This window comes from Diadema antillarum, unplaced genomic scaffold (assembly GCF_040938485.1).
Source record: "Diadema antillarum isolate AM-2024a unplaced genomic scaffold, OU_Dant_1.0 scf00000103, whole genome shotgun sequence".
Lineage (NCBI taxonomy): Eukaryota > Metazoa > Echinodermata > Echinoidea > Diadematoida > Diadematidae > Diadema > Diadema antillarum.
Window position 1 is genome coordinate 1,572,579 of NW_027270992.1, and position 20,085 is coordinate 1,592,663.

At 40.9% G+C, this 20,085-nt stretch overlaps 2 protein-coding genes across 2 annotated transcripts; one reads left to right on the forward strand and one right to left on the reverse strand.

Moving 5' to 3' along the window:
* Positions 1-976: 976 nt before the first annotated feature.
* Positions 977-16,056, reverse strand: LOC139719003 (calcium homeostasis endoplasmic reticulum protein-like). Its single transcript, XM_071630443.1, has 16 exons — positions 15,846-16,056; positions 15,030-15,214; positions 14,073-14,210; positions 12,720-12,871; positions 11,714-11,825; positions 11,096-11,185; positions 9,728-10,160; positions 9,362-9,418; positions 8,730-8,831; positions 6,751-6,950; positions 6,133-6,266; positions 5,273-5,485; positions 3,997-4,278; positions 3,556-3,632; positions 2,636-2,806; positions 977-1,396 (listed from the first exon to the last, which is right to left on the reverse strand). Exons 1-15 carry the CDS (start codon positions 16,054-16,056, stop codon positions 2,637-2,639), a joined length of 2,556 nt encoding a protein of 851 aa, XP_071486544.1. The 3' UTR covers positions 977-1,396; position 2,636.
* A 1,279-nt stretch (positions 16,057-17,335) lies between these two features.
* On the forward strand, positions 17,336-19,910 carry LOC139719004 (mitochondrial import inner membrane translocase subunit Tim29-like). The gene is made up of 2 exons (XM_071630445.1): positions 17,336-17,435; positions 19,411-19,910. The coding sequence occupies exons 1-2, from the start codon at positions 17,336-17,338 to the stop codon at positions 19,908-19,910; spliced, it is 600 nt and encodes a 199-aa protein (XP_071486546.1).
* The last annotated feature ends 175 nt before the right edge of the window (positions 19,911-20,085 follow it).

Here is a 20,085-nt window from a genome sequence, read left to right on the forward strand (position 1 = left end):
CTTTATAGCGTCAGTTTGTTATGAAGTTCAGTTTGTTTAGGTTCTCAGGCTGTCCCACATTCTCATGGACCTGTACTCTCTTTCTTTCTCACCACTCTCATTCCTTTCCCATCCATGTTTACAGTTCTCACCCAAGCTTCTTGACACATCTGATCCTTTTGTTTAACATTCCATGCCTACAGTTCTCATCCCAGCTACTTGTCACATCTGATCCTTTTGTTTAACATTCCATGTTCACAGTTCTCACCCCAGCTTGTTGCCACCTTCATCCGGTTTATTTTCATTGGTAGTCTAAGTGAATTGGGTTCTAACTTTTTAGTTGGTCTCTTCCATTTCACTAGTCCTCTTAGTTCATTTAAATATGTAAATATGTAAATACAGTTTATGCAAAGTATGTTCATTATGTTGAGTTTTGCCAAAGGCAAGTTAGGCTGCAAATAAACCAGGTTGCTCTTCAGGACTTGAAGCATGCAGGACTCATGTTTGTAGCTATCCTACACTGCCATTCTCCATCCATATCTCGTAAATATAATTGACCACCTTTTCATGCAGCATTAAGATTCTGCTACACCGGCATGACATGACTCGGTCCATCCCTGTTCGGTTTTGCTTTGTATTTGAATTTGATTTTTTTTTTTAATGATTGGTTTTAGATGGCTGCTCATGAAATGATGAATGCTTGTCGGCAAGCACACATTGGGCAGACAGCTCTACGCCACCTCCAAAGGACTACGCAATGAGGACAGAGGAATAATTTTGCAAAGGGGCACATAAACACCACAGCCAGGGGACTTGAACCACAGACCTCATGTTGTTTTATCCACTGCACCAAAACAGCTCCTCAGCTTTGCCACCTGTAGTTGCTCAGCTTGCTACCACATCCAAGTGACAATTGTGCAATGTTTTCTCCCTCTATCTCTTTTCCCTTTCAAAATTTACCTTGATTTTTCATTATTATTTCATTTCCCTACAATATGATATCATTAAATTGTTATCTTTCATATGCTTTCCCAAAGTCTTATTCCCTAAAACAAAAACTTCCAGATATTTGGTCTTGATGCTCAACTTTCTGGCAGAATGAGTAAAACACATCTTGTTTAAATGAGATATTCAGAATCGCAAAGACTTCATTCAAACCACAGTGAAGGGTAAATCTCTTTTCCTTGAATGAAACAAGGGACAAGAGAACAAAATCTTTGCCACTGTTCATAACAACCACGATCAGCTGGCAAATGTAGTATACATGGATTATTTCCCTGTGGCTTGCAGTCGACATTGTGGGGTATTTGAAACAGGATCTGGATATATCTGGGTGTACTTGAAAACAGCACTGAGACCAGAAATCCAGTGTTCCAGGATGAATTTGACATTGAAGGATTATGTACAGCACATCCACCTGGAAAGATAAGAAGGATGGAAGGCATAGATTGATATACCACGGCTGCACACTAACCTATTTTCCCTAATGGTCCAAACCTTAAATTTACTTGTCCTGTACTTTTTTCCAACTGGCCCCGACAGTGTAATTTTTTGTATTTTACCGGTCATGTCTGGCCGGTTAATCTAGTAATCCCTGAAAACTTGCTAGTCCAACAGTGATTTTTACCAGTCTGGGACCGTCAGACCAGTGCCAGTGTGCAGCATTGCATATACACACCACCAAAATGGCAAAATAGCACACAACATTGCAGCTCTCAGAATTTTTACCTAACCAAACACATCACAGATGCAATTTTTGTTCTTGTGTCACACAGCAACGCCAAAATGGAATGAAATTAGAGGGCGCTGCAAAGACAAATACCAATCTAAGAAAAAAAAAAATCAAAACCTCTTCCACTTCACACAAGCCTCATACAACAATGAGAGGTACAGAATATGATGTATCCCATGGTTTCATGGTCTTCCAATGTGTGCCACACATAAGAAATAGTGCACTCATCCTTTTATATCATAAGAATTTGAATCATTGCTCAGAGGAGGCAGCAGAATAGTTTCTGTGACACACCAACAGATCTGCCTCTCTGCACACTACACAAAGCTGGTCATGACAAGAACACTAAAAAAAAAAAAAAAAAAAATCAACTTCAAGAATGTACTTTACATAGTAATACGAAGTCCATGTTATCCCTGCATTAACAATAATATATTCTTTTACATCTAAATTTTTACTATTTCATCCACAATGTTGCCAATTTGTATCACTGTATTGTTTGTTGTTATATTTTTATAAAGAGCAAAATGGACAAGAAACTATCATTCTCCAGTTGTACACAGGAAAGTGCTATTAAATGGAGACAGAGCACCACATGAGGACTCTTAGATAATGATGTAATAAATATTGTACATAACAGCCATGAAAAGACATATCTGAGAGGATCCTGGATGAGAGGTGTGAATTGTTTCAGTTGTTGACTGTGTATTAGTTGTGCATGTATGCACAGGTGTATAAAATCTCTATTTTTTTTTCTCTCTCTCTTTATATGTTTTTGTGCATTGATTTATATGCTTGTATGTTTTGTAACATCATATCACTCACAGGCCTTCTTAGGACAGCCATCTTATGACAGGTGTGACTTTAATTAAGTAAGCAAAACTAAGCTAAACTATTAACTAAAAGTGCTAATAGAGAACCCACCTCATTTCCTCCTATTGTACGTGTAGCTCTTGCTCTTCCGAAAGCTCTCGAAGGGGTCATTGATGTCCACGCCCACCCCCTTGTACTTGTCCATGTTCTGCCTGACATCGCCGCTCTCGATGGGGTTGACGATGCCCTGCTCCTTGGCACCGAGACCTTGGCCAGACCATCCTGGGGAGAAGGGGGAGGTAATGATGGTCATGTGATGAGGTTGAAAAGTCACCTGATGAGATATTGTTGCAATGTCACGGCTACCAAACAGTCACCCATCAAAATCAGGGAGATTTTGCAGAGCAATCAGGAAGATACTTGTGCTACATGGAGCTCAATGGGCAAAACAATGTCCAACTCATTTATGTCGATGTAGGGCAATTTGTCAATCAGTTGCAAACTCAGGGAGCATTTTCTATTCTCTTCTCCAGACATGAGGAATTTATTGATGTTTACAGGAAGTCTCCTGCTGGATCAGGGAGATTTGGCAGCTCTATAATCCTTCTCTTAATTTCTCGTTGACATGAAGGAGGATTTGAGATAGCGGTTATGGCGGAGTATCTCTAACCCCTCCCAACAAATACAAATTGCTAGACCCTAACAGCTCACAAGATTGAATGATGACAGATAACCACCTGGAATCATCATACCCATGAGAATGATTTCTCTCTCTTCAGGAACCACGAGGCATGACGGTCACGCTGAAAGCAAGTGGGAACTATAAATTCTTTGACACATAAGATTAATCGAAGACATGCTGTATTTTCTCCACATTTCATGGAATACCTTATGTTACTGCAACTTACGATTCAACGACAAATCAGCTATAACCGTGCTGCGTGTCAAAGTAGCAGCATTGTAAGTCCTTCCTGAAATGGAGGTGACATATCACTGGAACCTTAGGTCCTCAGTTCAAACCTCTCACTCACCCATTTTCTTCATGAGCTGGTGACCCTTGTTGTCTTCTCCCAGCTTGGTTTCCACATTCATCTGGTAGAAAGGTTGACTGCATTCAGGAAGAAAAAATGCAATGTGGTCAATGTCAATCAAAAGAGAGACACTGCAGTAGTCAAAACGACTCTTTGACACCTCCATTCACAAGGTCCTCAAAAAATTTGTCACAAGCAATGGTGCGACGACTAGTGCTGGTTTTCATGCACAAATCTTAGAAACAAGGATTTAAGGAGTGTCTGTCAACTTCTCTAGAATAATAATGTGTTTTTTGAGACTTTTAAACCAATCTAAACCACAAACGGTTGATATACTACAATTGTGGATGACTTATTATTGCATATCACAATCTTTGGGATGGAATACTTTACTGTGTTTGATCTAATACGGCATGTAATGTTCAAAGGTATATGACTCACATTCCATAATCTGGTGTGGGGCTTCGCTTGGGAGACTTCTCCCTCCTGTCTCTGCGGTACGCAGGAGGGCTACGACTACGACTGCGACTGCGACTACGGCTTCGGCTACGGCTGCGTGACTTCGATCTGGATCTCGACGACCGGCGGAAGAATCGGCCAGGCGGGGATCTCGACCGCGACCGGGACCTCGACCTTGACCTCGACCGGCGTAACCTCCTTGGTGGTGATCTGGATCGTGACCTCGACCTGGAGCGAGATCTCGACCTTGAGCGTGACCTCGACCTAATGGCACAAGGAGATTATGCAAGGCAGCCTTAAAGGGGTGTACATCATCATTCTGAGCAGCCTTCACAGCAGCGCCATATAAATGTTATTACTGTGGCCCCCTCCTAGTCACGACAGGTTGGGGGACAACCTTTTCTCCCATGCTGCAATGCCATACTATTGCGTCCTGCTGATTACTGTCCAATGTTATAACTGCGCAATCAGAAGTCTGTGACCTGGCTTGTCAGGGATGAACCATAAATGGCTGGAAAATTGAAAACCTTAAGATTACCAATCAGGATTTCGTCACCATTTTTGAGACGTTGATGGGGACAGTGCTTTTAGTATTTCAGTCAAAATATGCCTCAATCATGCACATTGCAGTTGCAATTATGAGGTGAAAATCAAAATTTGTTTCACAGGATTTTGTTGTACCTTAGCAGAGTTCACACTAAGGTGATTCCCAGTTACTGAGTGTGCACTGTACCAGAAGGCAGTCTGGCAAGATCACAGAGCCTGTGTTCACATTTACAAGTGGCATCATTACCCCGCTGAGGACAAGCTAATTTTGCTTCAACACACATTTCCCATAGACACTTGCCTGAGTATACTTGGGACTCATTCTCAACGGGTTATGTTGTGAGAATAGTGATGAGCACGTTTGAGTTCTTATTGACCCACTTCTTAATGAAATCAAGAATTTGTAGCTAAATTACATATAGAGGCCAGTGGAAGACATGTTCTCCTGAATGACTTACAAATCATTACAAGCTCCAAGGCCAGCACACAGATTGTGCCTGTGGTTTCATCTAGCATCCAACTTTACTTAGCTTCTCAACAAAGAAAATGGAATAGAATCCCCCTTATTAGGCTGTAATGTAACCTGCCCTTCAAAACAACAAGAAAAACAAAACAGTGACAAAAACCAAAGAAACAAAAGTTTCAGTCACAGAGCATGCTCTTCTCTCTTGGAATGTAGTGGAATCTAATCATCAAGTTGCCCCCTACTAACCTGTATCTCCTCCTGGACTCTTGCTTGGGGGGTGGAGTGGCAGGTTTGACGGGAGGCGGGGTGAGCTCCTTTTCCACCCTGGATGGCATCCGGAGGGGCGAGAGGGGCTTCTTGGGTTTCTCCCTCCCCTCCTTCTCCCGCTCCTTCTTCTGTTTGGAATACTTCTGCTTGGCCTTGAAGAACTCAAAGAGCCCGTTCTGTTCCCACCCTTCACTGCAAGATAATTCATCAATCAATTAATCAATCCATCCATTCATCCACCAATCAATGAATAAATCCATCCTTTCATTCATTTTTAAATAAATCAATTAATCAGCCAATCAATCATTTTTAATCAATCGATCGATCGATCGATCGATCGATCAATCAATCAATCAATCAATCAATCAATCAATCAATCAATCAATCAATCAATCAATCAATCAATCAATCAATCAATCAATCAATCAATCAATCAATCAATCAATCAATCAATCAATCAATCAATCAATCAATCAATCAATCAATCAATCAATCAATCAATCTATTTATCTATCCATAATATATTGGTGTTTGAAATGTCTATTAATAGTAACATTTCTTTGTTGTCACTTGTGTGAGATTATCAAAATAGCATTGGGAATTTTCATATCTGAATACAGGTGTCAGATCAACACAGCTTTTGCTTTTGATACAAATATCCTTCATCATAACAAGTAATATGAACCTCTCTCTTTGTGACCAAATTTTGCAGGATACATGCATGATGTCTTATGCAAATACTACATTACAGACCATAAAAGAGATATTCATAAGTGCATTTTGCACTTGACAAAACTGGCAAATAATGGAGCCACAGAATCTCAATGGTTACTACACACCTATTTCTTGGAGCGTCCCTAGAGGGCGGAGCATAGAAAGCCTCCACTGCAGCCAGGAGGCGTTCACTGGGGGCCTGGGGAGGGGGTAATCGGATGTCCTCCGGGTCCAGGGGGTTGTAGTCTGTGTCCTCCAGCTGTGCGTAACATGCAAACATCATCAGCAAAACATGTCAGCCATAGCAACAATACCTCTCAAATGCACTAATTTAACACAGTTTGTCATGCTCCTCAATTCTCATTAGCTCTACCATTGGTCGTCCCGCTAAGGAAACTTAAGCATCTAAAACAGCAAGAATACAAAACATGCTGGGCAATTTGGACAAATTCATATCATCAGTGTGGCATGTAATTAATTTCCACACAGCCCTGATGTTTCATCATGGCAGCAGTTTGAACAGGGGTGCAAGAGTATAGTGCTTGCAAATCTGAAATTGACTGAAACTGAAGTCTATCGAACCATGAACATTTCAACGTATTTGAAGTGTCCAAAAGTTCAAGAAGTGAGTTTTGGGCAGAGTAAATGTGAAATCAGATTAAACATTTTCTCGGGGGGGGGGGGGGGGGGGGGGGCATAGGAGGGGGCAAGACCAGTATCAAGTGCCATGTGACCCCACCCACCTTCACAAGGGGTGCCATGAGCCCAGCTGGGAGGTCGTAGTAGGGCACCTTGGGCAGGAGGGAGACTTCGTTGTTGATCTCAGCCGAGGCTATGGGGGGTTGGCTCATGGGAGGGAGCGGCGGGGGAGGGAGTTCAGGGAAGAATCCCGGCGGGGGCTTGGAGAAATCGATGCCCGGTGGGAGCTGGAATGGCGGGATACCTACAGAGAAGAATACAAGATATATAAACATGGTATACAAAAACATGAAAGGATGGTATAGTTTTGGTTGAGATATGGATTCAGCTTTGAACTTTTTGCGAAATAATTATAAATTCCTTTATGAAATATTAAAGAGCATACAACTCTAAGAGGAGTTAAAAGTTTATATGATGAAAATCGATCTTGAAATGGCTGAGATATCCAGAAATAAAGCAAAACAAAGTGCTCCAAATAAAATGTGGGTCCCACCTTTTACTAGGACCATAAGTAGTTTTTAATCATCTCACAAAAATTTCAAAATCTGAATCTCCATGTCAATCAAAAAGTAACCCATCCCTTTAAAGAATGTATATCACAGACAGCATGGCTTTGATATTTGAGAATCAACAAAGGGTAGAATCTTGTGTGTATCGAAACTAGTGTTTGTTTTTTTTCACAAATATTTCATCTTTAGTTCAGTGAATTGCAGACAGGGTCTCAGGCTGGAAGTCGACCCATTTAATCACCTGTGAAATGGTCATTGGCAAAGGGTTCTCCTGAGAGAGTGAATATGGTGCTTCTGTGATGTTGTCTTGATCGTTATTCATGGAGAGTGTGACATAAAAATCACACATGATAATAATCCAAGTCACAATACATTACACTCAGAATCATCTGGGCATGCTGTGCCATCATCTCTTGAGAAAACCCAGCATATGTGATTTAAAGGTCCTGTTTACCTTTGGGAGCAGTGATTACAAAATTTTCAAGATATCACATTTGATGCATATCTGTAGGTCTGTCGTATCACAAAACATCCTACCTTATAAAATTTTCGCAATAAAACCTAAAATATAAGGAGATATCAGTATTTTTCTCAATAAACCATAACTGTAGACGGTTTAGTCTGGAAACATTTTAATTGTAACTATTGTTCACATTTCGTATATTTAACAATACTTAACATCAATTATACGTACTCAAATATTTACAGTGGTTGTTTCTATCCCTAACTCACATTTTAGAACTATTAATGTTGGGTCTCTATTTCATCTGCAAATGGTAAATTGTGCCTTTAAGGTAGTTTGTGCTGATTCTTCATTATAAAGAGTAATTTGGCACCGAATGGTTTGTTTCTCTCACAGTATGCAGGCAGATATTTTGTGCATAGTTCAAGGCTTATTCAGAGAAAATACCAAAATGTGAACAATCCAATTGAGACTCAGAAAAGCACAAAAACTCATGCATTGTAATCCTCTATATACCATGCTCACACACTGGACTCAAAAAGATGTGTGCAAAGTTTTATTTTCTCATTCGTACGCAACGGTTCTCACAAGAATAGATTTAGAACAGTGGAGGCTGAAGACTTCTACTTCTTAGCTGACAGGCTATCCATATTTACAGTGCTTGTAATATAACGTGTTTGCACTTAAGATGTACACAGTGCAGGTACACCTAAAGAAATGTCATGAAATTAATGACTTCCACCATCAATTTGCTGCACTTATGTAACAATGAGGGACTGCCACATCTTTATAACAATAATAATGGCTCTTTCTTCTATAACACTAATCCTCTACACAGCAGTGCTCAATTAAAGCCCTTCATAGCATATTATTACCCCATTCACTGGAATCACACCTATACCTACAGTTCGATACCCTCCCCCACTCCCAGCGGATGGGGGAGAATAATTCTGGCCAGGTCATTGTTCAACGGCAAACACATGCCGGGGGTCAATGCCACTAACCACATGTTTGCTTAATCGCAAAGTATTGGCAGTGGTGGAGTACTCACCAGGAGGGAAGGGGAGTGGGGGCCTGAAGCTTGGAGGCAGACCAGGGGGCGGTATCGAGGGGTCAAACCTTGCAAAGAGAGTTGGATCAAGGGGAGGCATACCTGTCGACAAACATAACAGCAACAACACCATCATGTCAGATATACACATTTAGATATGAGGTGACCATTTTCCTCAACCTTGAATTAGCTTCCCCAATCAAATAAATAGAAGGAATTTTACTCTCTTTAAACCATTACACTACAATACCATGTAGTTCAGAGGGCATTATACATACAGTAATGAATGACTAGAAATCCACATCTTCCTGAAGCAAATGTCTGAAATTATGACTTGCTTTCAATAGTGCAAACACTTTTAATGGATCCTGAAAAACAAAACGAGTCCAAAACAGATGTCCTCACCCACAGTTGGATACGTTGAAAAAAGTTCTCTCTTTAGAATAAATACAGTATTGATGTGATTAAATGTAAAGTCTGAATTTTGCAAACTGCTCTTCACTGAAATGGAATCACGTCAGATTAGTTTGATCACTCTTTGGTTTCATGGGGAAGAGAGGTTGCTTATTTGTTCATTTTCCCCAAACTGAGCATCTAATTGGCAATGGTCAAATGTTGAGACTGCTGCTTACCCGGCAACTGCGGTGGCAGCTGAGGTTGTTGTGGGTCTCCCAGCTGTGGTGGCAACCCTGCAAGTAGGAAGACCACAGGTGGCAACATCAGAGACAACAGCACACATGCATACAAACATTTGCAACGGGTAGCAGCTTGTAAAGATTACAACTACTCAATGCCCCTCATTCTAGACTCTTATCTTCTTTTTTTTTTAACTGTCAATGGTCAGTATGTGGAAGAAATAAATTCAATACATTTAATGATATCAAGGACAGTATCAGTACGACAAAAGAAGAATATTTGTGTGTTTATATGCATTTTCAATAGGAATAACACAAACATCAAAATCTAAGAGTGAGAGAGAAGCAAATGTTCTTGGTTACCTGGTGGGAGTGTCGGTAATCCAGGTGGCAGACCATCCGCATTCGGTACCACCGCTGCCCCCTGCACGATGCCCTGGGGTACACTGACTGTCTGAGGGGGCAACTGACCCGGTACCAGGGTTCCTGCCGAGGAGGCTGTGGGGAAGGCTGGGACAGAGGGGGCTGGCGTACCCGCAGCAGCCGTCTGCGCCGGGGGCAGGGCAAAAGACGTGGGAGGGGCCTGAGGCAGGGAGACCGCCAGCTGTTGCTGTTGCTGCTGCTGCTGCTGCTGTTGCTGGACGTGTTGCTGCTGTTGCTGCTGCTGCTGCTGCTGGGCGTGTTGCCGCATGTGTATCACGTAGTCGTTGTGCTGCTTCTCCAGGCCGGTCACTTGGCTCTGGGTACTAGCCTGGATCTGGCGGATGGCGTCTCCATTCTCTGCGATCTGTGAGGCCTGCAGAGACATATAGAGCATGGAGAAAATTAGAATACTGTAAAACATGATATATTCGCGGCATGAGTTTTCCACGAATTGGAGCCGACGGCCTTTTTTGCGGCATGAAATTTTCGCGAACTGTCACTGGCATTCAATGCATATAGTGTAGATAAGAACTTTCGCGTGCATTTTAATTTCGCGAATCCTGGCGCTCGCGAAATTCACGAAATTAAAATGCACGCGAAAATTCCTCGTTTTACAGTAAGTTTTGCGTTTTCTTTCATTCAGCAATGAGCTCCATGCATATCATATTCTAGAAGTCTTTTTCCTTTCATTTTCAAACAGGTCTCAGCAGACAATGGCAACTGACATTCAAATTGCAGTTTATATGCCAGTTTGGATCACACTGTCTCATAGTGTTGCAAAGTGGAGTAAAGATGTACCACATACTTTGCACGACAGATGTTCTTTTTCTTTTCCTTCCACAGCTTATAACATATCTTCAATCATCCATAAAAGGCATGGTCAGAGTTTCTCAATCAAATATACAATGACCAGATCTGAATATTTACTAGACGAATCATCATTCCACACAAAAATTACAGTAAAGATCCCAAAAGTCATAGACAGATGGCACCTGAATTCAAAGTCATTCTCTCCAAGTATCCAATCCAGTGGAAAGCAAAGATACAGTTATTCAGTATCTGCTGTCATACACTGCATTGACATTATTGTAAGTTCATTGCCTTGAAGTTATATGCTTCTTTAAGAAAATGAGGGTGAAATAAAAGAGATGGTCCATGCTGATGATACAAATTTCTGTTGTCTCACCCAGTATGAAGAAACAACTACTGGTAGTCTGCACCCAGTTATCTACTTGCCATTAACTTCTGCAATTATACAAATTTCTGTAGATTAAATATAAAATAAACATAAGAATAGATCTTGCTTACCTGGTACAGTGTCAGTGAATCTCCAGGATTTTTTAACTTCTCCATGACTTCACTGTTGAAGTAATTATTGGTTTCCCACAACTTTAATACCTGGATGGAAAAGATAAATACAAATAAAGGCAAAATTCATTTAAACAAACAAGAAACAAACAAACAAAGAAATGTTATAACATGCAATGAATATATGACCACATTCCTTGCATGAATCACAACATGAATGAGTTAGACTGACTGAAATTAACATGATTAAATTACATGGTATAGCAATTAAGCCAGCCCTGATAAAGGAAAATCTGATGTTACTCTTTTTACTCATACTTTTTTGGCTGCTGTCACTGCAGATCCAGAAGCATACTGATGACTGATAAAAGTATAATATTCTGATGCCAAAGAGAATAACAGCGAAAATATATTCTGGTTTAAAAATGGGGAAAATGCAGAAATTAAGCATGGTAGTCAAATCCTAGGAAAACATAATCTATATTTCTTTTGGATGAAAAAAAAAAACTACAATTGAAGATGGTTTAAAATAATAACTATAATAATAAATTGGCAGCTATGATTCTCTAATACACCAACAAACCCAAACACTACTCAATACGAAATTGCTTCACATACCTTCTCCAGCTTCCCCTTCTGGTCTTCATCCGCCCCAGAGTGAGTTGTACAGAAGATCGGAAGGACCACGTCCTCAAGGGCGTGCTGGAGTTCTTGGGCGTTTCGCCTCGTACTGGTGTGGGCAAGGCACCACGGGGTATGAATAACAGGGAGAAAGAGAGAGGGTGAATTGAGGGGGGGGGGGAGTGAGAGAAGAACACAATCAGGAGAATGCTCTACTGAGACAGTTGTAACCCATACTAGGTGCACACATATAGGCTGCCTTCCAAACTACTCATCAAAAATGTGCATAGCAGATTGTGATAATTTGACTATCAATCACTACTTGGGGCATTGGATGTGAATGTTATCATGGACAATATCAATATTCTTATTCTATTCATCTTATTCTGTTCAGTGACAAGTGATTAAAATGGTGAGAATTTCTTCTTCAGAAAGGAAAATGGTACATTCATAAGTGAAATATAATAGCCTAACTTATCGTAAAATAGCCTCGTAATAATGTAGAAAATAGAAAAGCACTCTGAGAGTGCAAACCTCCGCCAAGCAGCTACTTTTCACCAATGATCTTGTTCTTTCATAGCAATCAGTGATTTCCACCCATACATATGTATGCTGAAAAATCGCCGATTTCCCAATATAGAAACTTTTATTACGTTATAAGCCCTCAGCAAGGCGCACTTCGCCCTGGTAGAAACTAGAGCATGCACTTAAGTGCGCATATGAAAACCTCAAAAATTCACAGCTTGAACTCCCAAGTTCATTGACGCTACCTGCCAAAATATCGAAAATCCTTCATTAAATCCATAAAAACTTCCGGATCACTACCAAAATTTAATCATCTATTCCTTGTGTCATTCTCAACCTTTCCTGAAAGTTTCACCCAATCCGTTCACAATTTTTTGAGTTATTTTGGTCACAGACAAACAAACAAACCAATGGTAACGAAAACATAACCTCCTCCCTTGGTGGAGGTAATAACTGCATACAACAGAAACTGTATTACCAGTGATAGAGGACGTCATTGATCAGGTAGATGAGGTGGAGTTTGGCATTGAAGGGTGCAGCCTTGGCTAGAATCTGATGCAGGAGGTACTTGGCTATCAACTCGCAGTGTTTGGGAGACTTTGATGTTGAGAAAATCCACTGCTTTCCACTCTGAAAGACGAAACAAGATAACATATCCACCATTCCAATTCCATGTAAGACTGAGCAGTTAAAAACCAAATCAGCTGATACTAACTGCTACAACCCATCAGATACATACGTTGTAGTTACAGAGAACATGGAGGGTCAAGGAGTCAATCTTTATTACAAGCATCCACTGCATTTGAAGTCATACCAGGATTTAATCATCCATTATTCACATGGGGTAAAGAAAGAAAAAAAAAAGGGGGGAGAAAGCACCTCCCTGAAGCACTTAGCTGTCCAAACAAGATACTAAAAGGAGCTCAGAAATCAAAATACTGTATAAGCTGTTATTTCTGTGAGGGTTTAATTTTCGCAAATTTCGCGAATTACAGTTGGATCGCAAATTTAACAACACACGAAAATGTCTCCATGCGCTTGGGTAATAGTGCATTTATGTTAAGCGTTTGCATCAATTCGCAAAAACAACATCTCGCGAAAACGTCTATGGCCTCCTCATTCACGAAAATATCTGAACGCGAAAATAACAGCGTACACAGTATACAGAAACAAGTCTGTCTGAGAAATGGATGTTCAGGTTCACTTCATTCTGATCTCATCCCTTCCTACACATAAACAAGTGAAGAGTTTGTATACCTGGTACACAGTGATGGATGCCTTTTTTGTGTCACAACCATTAAAATCATACACAAATCTTAATCAATGTATTACTTATGTCAGCTCAGTGCCCTCATGCAATAATAGTTTGCCAGCCAGTGAAATCAGAACTTCTTCTCATTTGGCGCAATGTGCCTGATTGATACCATTTGCTGACTACTGCTGGTCACCTGGGGCAAACCGCGAGGGGTTGGCATCATTCAACTGTTTTTCTTGTGTGGGTGGGTAAGCAAACAACTTCAACGAGTTGATACTCTGCACTATGGGATGAATGAATGTACCAAGTTCTTTTACATGCAAGAGTCATAAATAGCTCACACACGGAAACTCCATTTAACATCCTAACCAAGGGACAAAGTGTCTTGCCTGTTACTAGAGGGGACGGCATGATTACAAACAACATTGCTCAGCTAGACTCAGGAATTCACCCCGATCATGTCAACTGTGAGGCAGAGGCGCTACCGACTGAGCCCAGTCTCTGCTCTACTGAAATCAAACTGAACTCAAAGATGACATGGAATGGCATGGAATCATTTTGTCAGGCAATACTTACGGAGATGGCATCCTTGGTGCAGGCATCTACGATGGCCTGAAGTCTGGTGTCCAGCTCACCGAGATTGACGTCCAGGTCTGCTGCCATGGCAACCACCACCTGCTCTCTGTTCTTCACAATGATTTCCTCTATTTGCTTCTGCATGGCGACGTGAGAGAGAAACAAACGCTACACAAGTTAAGGTGGACAGCCAAAAATTGGTTGCCATGTAGAAAGTGGATAAAAACTGGACCATGGCTTATACCAAAATGTAAAATTTTGCTGTGCCTCATATAAGCATTACCCTGAGCATCGATTCCAGCAAGTATTTTCACTTTTATACACGAGGTTGAGACATGCAAGGCTAACTACTGTGAAAAAGGCATTTTTGGAGCTCGGCTGGGTAGGATGAACTCTGTGTGTTTTAAATTCTGTGGAATCTAAATATAACAAAGTATACAGTGTGTTACATATGACAAGCAAAAAATTTCTGTGCTTTTATTTTCATGCTAGTGTCATGCTGTGCAAAGTGCACAAAAATATCCCCACCACAGAAATTTCCACTTTCAAAGTTTCACAGTTGACATTAGCTCCATCAAAACAATGCATTCAAGACAGAAATAATATGAAGTGTGCCATCCCAACTGACTATCTGCACAGTCAAGGCCTGTTGAGCTCAAAAACGACACCACAGTATATGAAGTACTAACCCTGGCAGCAGTTTTGTCAGTTAATTTTGACATTATGTCCTTAATTGGTTCCAGTTTACCATCAAAGTTAAAGCACATTCTTGCTGTGGCACTGTAGTCAAAGCTTTTTGTATAGTGAAATGAATTCCATTTTTTCAGAATTCCTGAATAGCGGCATTCCAGAAAAGAACAACAGACAGACAGAAAGAAAGAAAAAACATTGATGGCCCATCTATCATCTCTGAGGCTACCCAGCATTTCTCAAAAGGAAGGGCAAGGTCCGGCTTACATTCTGCTGCTGCATGAGGACCTCCTTCTGCTTGCCCAGGTTCTCCTCGCTTTGGGCGATCTGCTCCTCTATCTGCTGTTGCTGCTGGATTTGTGGTTGCCATGGCGCCGACTGGATCGACTGCTGGGTGATGACGTCCTGGATGATGGCCTGCTGCTGGGCCAGCTTCTCCTTCTGCTGTATGCCTTCATCATGGAAACGAGAAACATCTCATTGAGATGAAGCATTCCTTGTGCACAAGAAGCTTCAAATGAAGGCATTTTTAGCATTTGAAACAAGACTTTGCTCTTTCAGTGATTAATGTAACATTCACATCATAACACTTCCCTTTTTTTTTTGCACTAATAAGAAAAAGAGTCCTTCCTTGATGGCCTTCATTTCTCATTTCAAAATCATGAAGTACTTTGATGACAGAATGGGCAGCTATCAATCTCATATCAATTGTTATCTGAAGAGGAAATCAGCTGAGGATTGCAAGAAAATGCTGCTTTCTCAAAATCATGATGGCATACACTTCATAAAGTGATATTTTTATTGCAACTGATTGACAAATTGCCCTACATCAACATAAATAAACGCTGAATTGATCAGTGTTTTAGTAAAAAGCCATGACAGAAGAAATCATGGGCACACATACTCAGGCAGGATTCGAACCTACGACCTCCTGATCTCCGGACAACTGTCTTATCTACTCGACCGCCGAGCTTCCACCACCCGGCAGCCAGTGCTAGTTCCAATCCTTGAAGTATGCAGCGGGCACTGCATAATTTTTGAAATAAAATCCTAATTGGTATGGATGAATAAAAGTCTACTCACTTTGTTGCTCAGAAGAGACTTTGTACATGTAGTAATTGTAGTACTCTCCTCCAAAGAGAAACTGGAATTTGGGATTGTCCTTCTGTTTCTCTTTGGTCATTTGCTCAAACTCCGATCCATTACGGGCAACAAAGTTGGCCAGCTTATCAATGATGTTTCGCAGATCTACATCTGTGAAGTCAAAGAGGATAGTGTGATCATTAAGAAGCATGTGCACTCTATATACATGTATCTGCCGTAAACCTCTCTTGCACTTTCATGCAAACAGTATACACCCGAGACTAAAGTACCATCACAAATGTGGGGGATATCAAAGTTTCCTATGTGATATTGCACAATAATGAACATTTTTTAAGCACAGGACACACTGTAAAATGCAAAATCTGCAGTCCCCAATCACAACATTTACACAATGGTTAAATTGCAAAATTGCATGATAATCAACCTTACAGCATACCAGGTTACCATTCATCAAAATTTATAGGCAGGGCAAGCGCACGGCGCGGCGCGGTATGTCGCGAATGTCGAAGCACGGACATAAGGGGTCAAACAATGAGCATAGGCGTTCGAACTATGATCGCAGTGCAGGCGTTCGAATCATGCACGCTACTCTGCTTCTGCAGTTTAGTTAGGCTGTCGAACATTGGGTAACTTGCTTTTTATTTTAAATTAAAGTTTTAAACTGTATTGCGCCTTCCTTGCCTTGGCCTTGGTCGGATCTAGTATAAAATACATTGGTTCAATTTCCGGAATCTACAACATACACATACACACACACACACACACAAACAAACAAAACAAGCATGAAAAACTGAACTTTTGAACTGTATTATTCTTAGGTCATGATCATGAATGAAATAACTGTCACACCAGACGGAGTGCAAGCCCTGGCTGCCCTCGCTTGGCGCGGCCTCTCGTATGGTAAGTTTACATGGGCGTGGCCGTAGTAAGTTGGTGTAGATTTCTAGTCGGTTCGTATGTTACATACACTGTGTAGACTATGCAGATCTAGGCCCTAGTCTAGTGTAGTGGGAAGTAGCCTAGCTACGTCTAAATTTACAGTATCATGCCACGTAAATTGCAAAACACATAGATGAGTATGTGGGACTGTGTTCTCCCGTGACGAGCGTCTCTCGTCGGCATCAGCTATCGAGCTATAAATTAGCTATATTCAGACGTTGAAACGTTCCTGAAACGAGATATCAGACCGGATTAAAAACCACAAAGTGTACAATCCTTTTGACTATTTTCTCGTGGAGAGTGTCTCCGATTGAAGCGCGTAGGCTGCAGAGAGCAGTACTTTTTTATAGTAACGATATCAAAGTGAAAATCATAAATATAGAAACTCTAGAAATATATTTTTCACTGGAATAAATTTAGTTAAAAATATTTTGTCAATACTTGAGCAGAAGAAATATAGATCTACCCAGAATAGTTTATGTAAATACTCTTAAAAATAAAGTACTTGACAGAGGCAGTTCAGATGCAAAATGGCAGCTTCCATGCGTGGAATGTGGAGTCGACTTTCTCAGCTGAAGCAACGAATAGTTGTGCCAGAAAGGCTGCAGAGAGGCTTACCCAAAAAGATTAGTATGTATAATTTTCTTAAGCTAAAATTTCAAGTATTTCTCATGCTCTGTATGGCAAATTCTGATACATAATCACGCATGTATAGACCTCTGCTGCTAGCGACTAAGTAACGATAACGTTAGTCTAAATTTACTTCGTAGGGGCAAGCATGGTATTACCGGACGCATGGTATTACCGGACACGCACATTTTTGCGTACTAATGACATTCTGTACGCGCGAGACTTCGTAGATTAGCCTCACAGAACTTTGTGTGGACCGAAATCGCAAAAACGCCATGTAAAAATGTAAAAACACGAAAAAAAATTCACATTTTACCTCAAATTTATAGTTGAGTGACCCGCACCTCTTCGTAGTTAATTTTATGCATGTTTGAATCACATTTCACGACTGAAATTCTATGAAATTCCACTCATATAGAACCTACAGGAAAAATGCTGAAGATTCCAATAGAACCAAAAGTTCACTGATCAATATCGGAAATTTGTAGCTATCGTCCTCAAACGCGAACGATGCGGAATAGTTGTGCGCTAAGGGGCCCGCAACTCATCACCCGCGCGTGCAGCTCCCATAGACAAAGCACGTAGAGTCTAACCAGTTGTCGATTTCTCACAAGGTTTTATATTGAACTGATCGAAATGTGCAAGACAGACATTTTACCGTAAAATACGAAATTTGAGCCTCGTTTGCCGATTTTTTTCTTAGTCATCTGCTCGGTGAGAATGTGTACGGTGATTTGTGGGATGAATTGTGATTCTGGTGCAAGGACTAGGTGCGAAAGGCCTCGATTATTCGATTACAAAAATCGCGTCCGGTAATACAATGCGATCCCTAGAATAGTAGGTCTGTAACGTCATTAAAACTGCACATGCACTGCACTGACGCTGACCACTGCTACTACAAGTGCTGTGCTACGCATGCATTGCCATTGATTTCATTTTCAGAAGACGTGATCATGGTGATGAGCAATGCTAACGCAATGGTGCCAGTGCAATAGTGGTACATTTCTGTATATGCATGGTGAGCATGGCATGGTAAGCAGGAGGCGATAGAGTAAAAGCCCCAATTTTCGGACACTTAAGCTTTCAAGAGCAGATGTACAAAATGTGAAGAAATTTTCAAAAGAAAATAAAAACGCATTTTCTCCGGGTCCAAACATCATGTACCTGTACAGCAGGGCCGGCAGAGCGTTTTCAAAAGTGGGGGAGGGGGGCCCACTTCCGGGTTTCATGAGCTAACAGGTAAATAATACAAAAAAAAAAAAAAGGTCCTCACCTCATCTCTCCCCTTCCACTTCCGGGTTTCTTTGGCTGACAAGCAAAAAAACAAAATCAAAACAAAAAAACCCACCAAAAAGGGTCTTACCATCTCTATTACTCTTTCTTTTTGGTGCCACTTACATACTTCCGGGTTTAAAAAGGTGGGGGGGGGGGGGGGGGGGGGCCAAAGTAATGACACCTTATGTATTCCTTTGTATGGTGCACAAAAAGTGGGAGGGGGGGGGCGCCCCATGTACATGCGAAGAGATTTTCGGAAGAAAAATAAGAACCCATTTAAACCCCTACTTTTTTTTTGTTTTCTTTTTTTGCATCAATTCACAAATGATTCCTTTTTATTCTGTATCAATAATAACGATCCATACTTAAATAATAACAATGCAAAGACTGCTCTTATGCTTGATTGATTGATATATGACTTTGTGCTGATGTTTTTCTTTGTTTTTAATGTGTACAGTTATAACGAGGTAATATCAGCGGTCCCACAGACCTCGTTATAACGGGGTTTCACTGTATATAAATTTTGTAGTAGAAGAGTTCTATGTACGATTTATCATCATACAAATAGAGAACATGTTTAGGTGATATTTCTCCTACCTGATGTGATTGAATCTGGAAATCCATATTATTCTGGGTGATTTCTCTTTTCCCAAGTTGAAAACTTACACCTTTATTTAATTTCTATCTTGTATCCATTTAGGTGATTATGTCCAAAACATGTATCGTGACTACAAATCGGCTACATTGGACATCTTTAGCGATATGAAAGAGCGCCCAATTAAGGCAGGGTTTTACATCACCTCTCTTGGGCTGATTGGATACACATGGAGGCAGAACCCCAGTGAAGAGGGCTTTGACCAAGAACTTGTGGAAGCCAGCAATGACCTCTTGTTGCTAAGCAACTTTACGAGGAACCCAGATTCAGACAGACACGTCCAGAAACTGCTGCTGCTTCGAAATAATGGGGTGCTGAGATACATGAACTTGGGAGTGTGTTCCATTGTCTGGGAGGACAATTTTGACAAGAGGGTGTCGTCTTTTGACGCCACATGCAAACATCTGAAAGTGTCGTGGAGGGAGTTCCCAGACAGGATAAGAGACGTTGGTTTCATGGGAAGATGGTTCTACCTGTCTAAGGCAATGGAGGACTATGATGTTAATTACTTGGAGTTTCAGACTCGGCCTGCTACATCATCATGATGCTAAATCTGCCTGAAGGAAAACGACAGTACATTCTGACTTACGAAAACTATTGAATGGAATAAACTGCATTTGATGACAGAGATCTTTCAGAGTCAGACGGCAGAGTGATATGAAGGTTTTTGCCCCACATAGAATGACAGGGAAACCTTATTTGTACCTATTAAAGCTCAGA

Excerpts from the sequence above, each read along its gene's own strand:
- LOC139719003 (XM_071630443.1), bottom strand. The coding sequence starts at position 16,056 with ATGCTTCTTAATGATCACACTATCCTCTTTGACTTCACAGATGTAGAT. Across the intron at positions 8,832-9,361 it reads GCTGCCACCGCAGTTGCCGG|GTATGCCTCCCCTTGATCCA; the intron begins GTAAGCAGCAGT and ends GTTTGTCGACAG. Across the intron at positions 5,486-6,132 it reads AGGGACGCTCCAAGAAATAG|TGAAGGGTGGGAACAGAACG; the intron begins GTGTGTAGTAAC and ends ATTATCTTGCAG.
- LOC139719004 (XM_071630445.1), top strand. The coding sequence starts at position 17,336 with ATGGCAGCTTCCATGCGTGGAATGTGGAGTCGACTTTCTCAGCTGAAG. Across the intron at positions 17,436-19,410 it reads AGGCTTACCCAAAAAGATTA|GTGATTATGTCCAAAACATG; the intron begins GTATGTATAATT and ends GTATCCATTTAG.